Source organism: Oratosquilla oratoria, chromosome 35 (assembly GCF_046742065.1).
Source record: "Oratosquilla oratoria isolate Oo_2021 chromosome 35, ASM4674206v1, whole genome shotgun sequence".
Classification (NCBI taxonomy): domain Eukaryota; kingdom Metazoa; phylum Arthropoda; class Malacostraca; order Stomatopoda; family Squillidae; genus Oratosquilla; species Oratosquilla oratoria.
Genome location: NC_134811.1, coordinates 30,568,473 through 30,577,804, shown reverse-complemented (window position 1 = coordinate 30,577,804; position 9,332 = coordinate 30,568,473). Strand labels below are relative to the sequence as shown.

Genomic DNA, 9,332 nt, shown 5'->3' with positions numbered 1-9,332 from the left:
TCCTTTAACCTCTCTTTTAGACTTGCTGCCTTCCTCTTCCCTCACACACCTCATAACCTTGCATTTACCCAAATTTATTTTCAACTTCCTCTGATCACATACCTTTCCATACTCTATCACCAACTGCCATAGACACTCGTACTAGTGCTGTACTATCTCCGAGGCTCATATCCTTAGTTGGGGACAGGCACCATGAGAAACTTAAAACTCCTTTGAATCATACCACTGGCACCTTAGTTTCTTTTTCTCATGCTGAAGCGAGGGAATCTTATTCAAATGGAAGCCATTTTATTTCTCCAATTGGCAATAATATGTTCTGGTTGTGGCCTAAAGACTTTCAAATAGAGAATCTCTGTGCTATGGAGGTAAAATCCAACAGGATCTAATTTCAGACAAGATGTGAAGGAAAATAAAAATGTCTTTATTAACTGTTACTTATTCAAGCCATGCCATTTGACATCTGTACAATAAAATAAAATTAAAATGGTGATCAATGGACCTGGAAAGAGAAAAATGTAAACATTAGCTCCACAGAAATTGTCATGAAATTCCAGGCAAAGTATACTTCACCTTACAAACTAACTTATGGGCACCCAAGAACATCACTTTTAAAGTTTAATCAGACGACATTCCATCATTATTCAATCTGCTGCCCCTGATATCTCTTGCAGGAGACCCACAGCTTCCAAATAGCTAACAACCAATAGTATTACCCCTTGGGGAAACCAAATGTACTCTTTTGGTCTTCAATGGATGGTTATGTGACAATGTACTCTGCTGATGAGGTTTGTTCACCAATTCCCGTTATTGTGGACACCAATTTCCAAAGTCAAAAGTGTTGTTTATCTGTTATTACTGTTCTGCTGATTGGCAGTTTTATGGTAGCCTTCCAGAACTTGATGGGTGAAGTTTGTGAACACTGTTTTAATGGAACATTGAATCCATGTTGATTTGGTAAGGTTGGTGTGAGCATTTTATTTCTACAAGCTTTCAGATATACCAGATAGGAGGGAGAGATGTACAATAGGGAGTTCTCTGGTTGTTTGGTTTTGGGATAGGGAGTACATGTGTTTTTCTCCAGACTGTTGGGATGATATTGTGTGACCGGGTGATAAATACCAATATTTGTTAACTCAATTCAACAAACCTGGAAATGTTGCACACTATACTACTCTTCTTCCTGACCACAAGACTGGAACAGCCCAAGAGCCTTCATCCTCTCGAACTCGGCCATCGCATCGTAATCCCTGAAAACAAAATTGGTGAAAATACAAAGAAAATTATCTCACAAGGATACAGATTAATCCACTATGTAAAGAGGCAAGGGTGTGTGTGTGTGTGTGTGAGGAGAGAGAGAGAGGGGAGAGGAGGGAGGGTGAGAGAGGGGAGAGGAGGGAGGGTGAGAGAGGGGAGAGGAGGGAGGGTGAGAGAGGGGAGAGGAGGGAGGGTGAGAGAGGGGAGAGGAGGGAGGGTGAGAGAGTGGTGAGGAGGGAGGGTGACAGGGGGGAGAGGAGGGAGGGTGACAGGGGGGAGAGGAGGGAGGGTGACAGGGGGAAAGGAGGGAGGGTGACAGGGGGGAGAGGAGGGAGGGTGACAGGGGGGAGAGGAGGGAGGGTGACAGAGGGGAGAGGAGGGAGGGTGACAGGGGAGAGGAGGGAGGGTGAGAGGGGAGAGGAGGGAGGGGAGAGGAGGGAGGGTGAGAGGGGAGAGGAGGGAGGGTGAGAGGGGAGAGGAGGGAGGGGGAGAAGAGGGAGGGGGAGAGGAGGGAGGGGGAGAAGAGGGAGGGTGAGAAGAGGGAGGGTGAGAGGAGGGAGGGTGAGAGGGGAGAGGAGGGAGGGTGAGAGGGGAGAGGAGGGAGGGTGAGAGGGGAGAGGAGACAGGAGTGAGGAAAGAGGGGAGAGGAGACAGGAGTGAGGAAAGAGGGGAGAGGAGACAGGAGTGAGGAAAGAGGGGAGAGGAGACAGGAGTGAGGAAAGAGGGGAGAGGAGACAGGAGTGAGGAAAGAGGGGAGAGGAGACAGGAGTGAGGAAAGAGGGGAGAGGAGACAGGAGTGAGGAAAGAGGGGAGAGGAGACAGGAGTGAGGAAAGAGGGGAGAGGAGACAGGAGTGAGGAAAGAGGGGAGAGGAGACAGGAGTGAGGAAAGAGGGGAGAGGAGACAGGAGTGAGGAAAGAGGGGAGAGGAGACAGGAGTGAGGAAAGAGGGGAGAGGAGACAGGAGTGAGGAAAGAGGGGAGAGGAGACAGAGGGGAGAGGAGACAGAGGAGTGAGGAAAGAGGGGAGAGGAGACAGAGGAGTGAGGAAAGAGGGGAGAGGAGACAGAGGAGTGAGGAAAGAGGGGAGAGGAGACAGAGGAGTGAGGAAAGAGGGGAGAGGAGTGAGGAAAGAGGGGAGAGGAGACAGGAGTGAGGAAAGAGGAGAGAGGAGTGAGGAAAGAGGGGAGAGGAGACAGAGGAGTGAGGAAAGAGGGGAGAGGAGACAGAGGAGTGAGGAAAGAGGGGAGAGGAGACAGAGGAGTGAGGAAAGAGGGGAGAGGAGACAGGAGTGAGGAAAGAGGGGAGAGGAGACAGGAGTGAGGAAAGAGGGGAGAGGAGACAGGAGTGAGGAAAGAGGGGAGAGGAGACAGGAGTGAGGAAAGAGGGGAGAGGAGACAGGAGTGAGGAAAGAGGGGAGAGGAGACAGAGGAGTGAGGAGACAGGAGTGAGGAAAGAGGGGAGAGGAGACAGGAGTGAGGAAAGAGGGGAGAGGAGACAGAAGTGAGGAAAGAGGGGAGAGGAGACAGGAGTGAGGAGACAGAAGTGAGGAAAGAGGGGAGAGGAGACAGAGGAGTGAGAGGGGAAAGGAGGGAGAGAGGGGAAAGGAGGGAGAGAGAGGGGAAAGGAGGGAGAGAGGGGAAAGGAGGGAGAGAGAGGGGAAAGGAGGGAGAGAGAGAGAGGGGAGAAGGGAGAGAGAGAGAGGGGAAAGGAGGGAGAGAGAGGGGAAAGGAGGGAGAGAGAGGGGAAAGGAGGGAGAGAGAGGGGAAAGGAGGGAGAGAGAGGGGAAAGGAGGGAGAGGGGAAAGGAGGGAGAGAGAGGGGAAAGGAGGGAGAGAGAGGGGAAAGGAGGGAGAGATAGGGGAAAGGAGGGAGACAGGAGGGAGAGGGGAAAGGAGGGAGACAGGAGGGAGAGGGGAAAGGAGGGAGAGGGGAAAGGAGGGAGAGGAGACAGGAGGGAGAGGGGAAAGGAGGGAGACAGGGGGGAGAAGAGGGAGAGGGGGGAGAAGAGGGAGACAGGGGAGAAGAGGGAGACAGGGGGGAGAAGAGGGATAGAGAGGGGGGAGAAGAGGGAGAGAGGGGGAGAAGAGGGAGAGGGGGAGAAGTGGAAGAGAGAGGGAGAAGTGGAAGAGAGGGGGAGAAGAGGGAGAGGGGGGAGGAAGATGGAGAGAGGGGGAGGAAGATGGAGAGAGGGAGAGGGGGGAGAAGAGGGAGAGGGGGAAAGAAGAGGGAAAGGGGGAAAGAAGAGGGAAAGGGGGAAAGAGGGAAAGGGGGGAGGGAGAGGGGGGAGGGAGAGGGGGAAAGAAGAGGGAGAGGGGGAAAGAAGAGGGAGGGGGAAGAGGGAGAGAAGAGGGAGAGAAGAGGGAGGGAGAGAAGAGGGAGAGAAGAGGGAGGGGGAAGAGGGAGAGAAGAGGGAGGGGGAAGAGGGAGAGAAGAGGGAGGGGGAAGAGGGAGAGAGGGGGAAGAGGGAGAGAGGGGGAAGAGGGAGAGGGACAGAGGGGGAAGAGGGAGAGGGAGAGAGGGGGAAGAGGGAGAGGGAGAGAGGGGGAAGAGGGAGAGGGAGAGAGGGGGAAGAGGGAGAGGGAGAGAGGGGGAAGAGGGAGAGAAGATGAATGGGGGAGAAGAGGAGGGAGAGAGGAGAGATGGGTGAGGAGAGGGGAGAAGAGAGAGGGGAGAAGAGGGAGAGGGGGGAGAAGAGGGAGAGAGGGGAGAAGAGGGAGAAGAGGGAGAGGGGTGAGAAGAGGGAGAGGGGTGAGAGGGGAGAAGAGGAGGGAGAGAGGGGAGAAGAGGAGGGAGAGAGGGGAGAAGAGGAGGGAGAGAGGGGAGAAGAGGAGGGAGAGAGGGGGAGAAGAGGAGGGAGAGAGGGGGAGAAGAGGAGGGAGAGAGGGGGAGAAGAGGAGGGAGAGAGGGGGAGAAGAGGAGGGAGAGAGGGGGAGAAGAGGAGGGAGAGAGGGGGAGAAGAGGAGGGAGAGAGGGGAGAAGAGGAGGGAGAGAGGGGAGAAGAGGAGGGAGAGAGGGGAGAAGAGGAGGGAGAGAGGGGAGAAGAGGAGGGAGAGAGGGGAGAAGAGGAGGGAGAGAGGGGAGAAGAGGAGGGGGAGGGAGAGGGGGAGAGAAGAGAGGGGGAGAGGGAGAAGAGGAGGGAGAGAGGGGAGAAGAGGAGGGAGAGAGGGGAGAAGAGGAGGGAGAGAGGGGAGAAGAGGAGGGAGAGAGGGGAGAGGAGGGAGAGAGGGGAGAGGAGGGTGAGAGGGGAGAGGGGGGAGGAGGGAGAGGGAGAGAGGAGTGGATGTAGAGGGAGGGAGAAGAGTGGATGTAGAGGGAGGGAGAAGAGTGGATGAAGAGGGAGGGAGAAGAGTGGATGAAGAGGGAGGGAGAAGAGTGGATGAAGAGGGAGGGAGAAGAGTGGATGAAGAGGGACGGAGAAGAGTGGATGTAGTGGGAGGGAGAGAAGATTGGATGAAGAGGGAGGGAGGAGTGGTTGTAGAGGGAGGGAGAAGAGTGGATGTAGAGGGAGGGAGAAGAGTGGATGAAGAGGGAGGGAGAAGAGTGGATGAAGAGGGAGGGAGAAGAGTGGATGAAGAGGGAGGGAGAAGAGTGGATGAAGAAGGAGGGAGAAGAGTGGATGAAGAGGGAGGGAGAAGAGTGGATGTAGAGGGAGGGAGAAGAGTGGATGTAGAGGGAGGGAGAAGAGTGGATGTAGAGGGAGGGAGAAGAGTGGATGTAGAGGGAGGGAGAAGAGTGGATGTAGAGGGAGGGAGAAGAGTGGATGTAGAGGGAGGGAGAAGAGTGGATGTACAGGGAGGGAGAAGAGTGGATGTAGAGGGAGGGAGAAGAGTGGATGTAGAGGGAGGGAGAAGAGTGGATGTAGAGGGAGGGAGAAGAGTGGATGTAGAGGGAGGGAGAGGAGTGGAGGGAGAGAGAGGGGAGAGGAGGGAGAGAGAGGGGAGAGGAGGGAGAGAGAGGGGAGAGGAGGGAGAGAGGGGAGAGGAGGGAGAGAGAGGGGAGAGGAGGGAGAGAGAGGGGAGAGGGAGGGAGAGAGGGGAGAGGGAGAGAGAGGGGAGAGGAGGGAGTGGGAGAGAGAGGGGAGAGGAGGGAGTGGGAGAGAGAGGGGAGAGGAGGGAGTGGGAGAGAGAGGGAAGAGAGAGAAGGGAAGAGGAGGGAGAGAGAAAGGAAGAGGAAGGAGAGAGAGGAGGGGAGAGGGAGAGGAGGGGAGAGGAGGGAGAGAGAGGAGGGGTGGGGAGAGAGGGGAGAGGAGGGGTGGGGAGAGGGGAGAGGAGGGGTGGGGAGAGAGGAGGGGTGGGGAGAGAGGAAAGGGGAGAGAGGAAAGGGGAGAGGAGGGGTGGGGAGAGGAGGGGTGGGGAGAGAGGGGAGAGGAGGGGTGGGGAGAGAGGAGGGGTGGGGAGAGAGGAAAGGGGAGAGGAGGGGTGGGGAGAGAGGAAAGGGGAGAGGAGGGGTGGGGAGAGAGGAAAGGGGAGAGGAGGGGTGGGGAGAGAGGAAAGGGGAGAGGAGAGATGGAGAAAGGGGAGAGGAGAGATGGAGAAAGGGGAGAGGAGAGGGGAGAGAGGAAAGGGGAGAGGAGAGATGGAGAGAGGGGAAAGGGAGGAGAGAGGAGAGAGGAGAGGGAGAGGAGAGAGGGAGAGGAGAGATGGAGAAAGGGGAGAGGAGAGATGGAGAAAGGGGAGAGGAGAGATGGAGAGAGAAAGGGGAGAGGAGAGATGGAGAGAGAAAGGGGAGAGGAGAGATGGAGAGAGGAGAGATGGAGAGAGGGGAGAGGAGAGATGGAGAGAGGGGAGAGGAGAGAGGGGAGGAGGAGAGAGGGGAGATGGAGAGAGGGGAGAGGAGAGATGGAGAGAGGGGAGAGGAGAGATGGAGAGAGGGGAGAGGAGAGATGGAGAGAGGGGAGAGGAGAGATGGAGAGAGGGGAGATGGAGAAAGGGGAGAGATGGAAAGAGAAAGGGGGGAGAGAGATGGAAAGAGAAAGGGGAGAGGAGAGATGGAGAGAGAAAGGGGAGAGGAGAGATGGAGAAAGGGGAGAGGAGAGATGGAGAAAGGGGAGAGGAGAGATGGAGAAAGGGGAGAGGAGACAGGGATTAAGTGGAGAGAAGAGATGGAGACAGGGGAGAGGAGAGATGGAGAGAGAAAGGGGAGAGGAGAGAGAAAGGGGAGAGGAGAGATGGAGAGAGAAAGGGGAGAGGAGAGATGGAGAGAGAAAGGGGAGAGGAGAGATGGAGAGAGAAAGGGGAGAGGAGAGATGGAGAGAGAAAGGGGAGAGGAGAGATGGAGAGAGAAAGGGGAGAGGAGAGATGGAGAGAGAAAGGGGAGAGGAGAGATGGAGAGAGAAAGGGGAGAGGAGAGATGGAGAGAGAAAGGGGAGAGGAGAGATGGAGAGAGAATGGGGAGAGGAGAGATGGAGAAAGGGGAGAGGAGAGATGGAGAAAGGGGAGAGGAGAGATGGAGAAAGGGGAGAGGAGAGATGGAGAAAGGGGAGAGGAGAGATGGAGAAAGGGGAGAGGAGAGATGGAGAAAGGGGAGAGGAGAGATGGAGAGAGAAAGGGGAGAGGAGAGATGGAGAGAGAAAGGGGAGAGGAGAGATGGAGAGAGAAAGGGGAGAGGAGAGAGGGAGAGAGAAAGGGGAGAGGAGAGAGGGAGAGAGAAAAGGGGAGAGGAGAGAGGGTGCAAGGGGGAGAGGAGAGATGGAGGAAAGGGGAGAGAGAGGAGAGATGGAGAAAGGGGAGAGGAGAGATGGAGAAAAGGGGAGAGGAGGGGAGATGGAGAGAGAGAAAGGGGAGAGGAGAGATGGAGAGAGAAAGGGGAGAGGAGAGATGGAGAGAGAAAGGGGAGAGGAGAGATGGAGAGAGAAAGGGGAGAGGAGAGATGGAGAGAGAAAGGGGAGAGGAGAGATGGAGAGAGAAAGGGGAGAGGAGAGATGGAGAGAGGGGAGAGGAGAGATGGAGAGAGGGGAGAGGAGAGATGGAGAGAGAAAGGGGAGAGGAGAGATGGAGAGATCGAAGAGGCGAGAGGGATAGAGAAAGGGGAGAGGAGAGATGGAGAGAGAAAGGGGAGTGGAGAGAGGGCGAGAGGGGAGAGGAGAGGAGAGAGGAGAGGGGACAGAGGAGAAAGGGGAGAGGAGAGACGAGAAAGGGGAGAGGAGGGGGAGAGGAGAGATGGAGCGAGAGAAAGGGGAGAGTAGAGAGAGATGGAGAGAGAAAGGGGAGAGGAGAGATGGAGGAGAGAAAGGGGAGAGGAGAGATGGAGAGAGAAGAGGGGAGAGGAGAGGGGAGGAGAGAAGAAAGGGGGGAGAGGAGAGATGGAGAGAGAAAGGGGAGTGAGGGAGAGATGGAGAGAGACAGGGGAGGAAGGAGAGATGGGGAGAGAGAAGGGGAGAATGGAGAGAGGGGGAGAGAGGAGAGCGGGGGAGAGGAGAGAAGGGGAGAGAGAAAGGGGAGAGGAGGGATGGAGAGAGAAAGGGGAGAGAGAAAGGGGAGAGGAGAGATGGAGAGAGAAAGGGGAGAGGAGAGATGGAGAGAGAAAGGGGAGAGGAGAGATGGAGAGAGAAAGGGGAGAGGAGAGATGGAGAAAGGGGAGAGGAGAGATGGAGAGAGAAAGGGGAGAGGAGAGATGGAGAGAGAAAGGGGAGAGGAGAGATGGAGAGAGAAAGGGGAGAGGAGAGATGGAGAGAGAAGGGGGCGAGGATAGATGGAGAGAGAAAGGGGAGAGGGAGAGTTGGAGAGAGAAAGGGGAGAGGAGAGGAAAGGGGAGAGGAGAGATGGAGAAAGGGGAAAGGAGAGATGGAGAGAGAAAGGGGAGAGGAGAGATGGAGAGAGAAAGGGGAGAGGAGAGATGGAGAAAGGGGAAAGGAGAGATGGAGAAAGGGGAGAGGAGAGATGGAGAGAGGGGAGAGGAGAGATGGAGAGAGGGGAAAGGAGAGATGGACAGAGGGGAGAGGAGAGATGGAGAGAAAGGGGAGAGATGGAGAGAAAGGGGAGAGGAGAGATGGAGAGAAAGGGAAGAGGAGAGATGGAGAGAAAGGGGAGAGGAGAGATGGAGAGAAAGGGAAGAGGAGAGATGGAGAGAAAGGGGAGAGGAGAGATGGAGAGAAAGGGGAGAGGAGAGATGGAGAGAAAGGGGAGAGGAGAGATGGAGAGAGAAAGGGGAGATAAGAGATGGAGAAAGGGGAGAGGAGAGATGGAGAGAAAGGGGAGAGGAGAGATGGAGAGAGAGGAGAGGAGAGATGGAGAGAGAGGAGAGGAGAGATGGGGAGAGAAAGGGGAGAGGAGAGATGGAGAGAGAAAGGGGAGAGGAGAGATGGAGAGAGAAAGGGGAGATAAGAGATGGAGAAAGGGGAGAGGAGAGATGGAGAGAAAGGGGAGAGGAGAGATGGAGAGAAAGGGGAGAGGAGAGATGGAGAGAAAGGGGAGAGGAGAGATGGAGAGAAAGGGGAGAGGAGAGATGGAGAGAAAGGGGAGAGGAGGGATGGAGAGAGAAAGGGGAGAGGAGGGATGGAGAGAGAAAGGGGAGAGGAGGGATGGAGAGAGAAAGGGGAGAGGAGGGATGGAGAGAGAAAGGGGAGAGAGAAAGGGGAGAGGAGGGATGGAGAGAGAAAGGGGAGAGGAGGGATGGAGAGAGAAAGGGGAGAGGAGGGATGGAGAGAGAAAGGGGAGAGGAGGGATGGAGAGAGAAAGGGGAGAGGAGGGATGGAGAGAGAGAAAAGGGGAGAGGAGGGATGGAGAGAGAAAGGGGAGAGGAGGGATGGAGAGAGAAAGGGGAGAGGAGGGATGGAGAGAGAAAGGGGAGAGGAGGGATGGAGAGAGAAAGGGGAGAGGAGGGATGGAGAGAGAAAGGGGAGAGGAGGGATGGAGAGAGAAAGGGGAGAGGAGGGATGGAGAGAGAAAGGGGAGAGGAGGGATGGAGAGAGAAAGGGGAGAGAGGGGATGGAGAGAGAGGGGGGAGAGGGAGGATGGAGAGAGAAAGGGGAGAGGAGGGATGGAGAGAGAAAAGGGGAGAGGAGGGATGGAGAGAGAAAGGGGGAGAGGCGGGATGGGAGAGAGGGAGAAGAGAGAAAGGTTACAAAGGATTACAAAGGCA

At 55.7% G+C, this 9,332-nt stretch overlaps 1 protein-coding gene across 4 annotated transcripts in view; it reads right to left on the bottom strand.

The window, feature by feature from the left end:
* Window positions 1–400: 400 nt before the first annotated feature.
* The window catches only part of LOC143018630 (cytochrome c oxidase subunit 6C-1-like), a 23,875-nt gene continuing 14,943 nt past the window's right edge, over window positions 401–9,332 (bottom strand). For all 4 annotated transcript variants that reach the window (XM_076174175.1, XM_076174174.1, XM_076174176.1 and 1 more), the window contains exons 3-4: window positions 1,148–1,247; window positions 401–499 (exon numbers count right to left, since the gene is read on the bottom strand). In XM_076174175.1, the coding sequence (XP_076030290.1) occupies window positions 1,169–1,247 (79 nt within the window). In that variant the 3' untranslated portion in view covers window positions 401–499; window positions 1,148–1,168. The remainder of the gene's footprint in view (window positions 500–1,147; window positions 1,248–9,332) is intronic.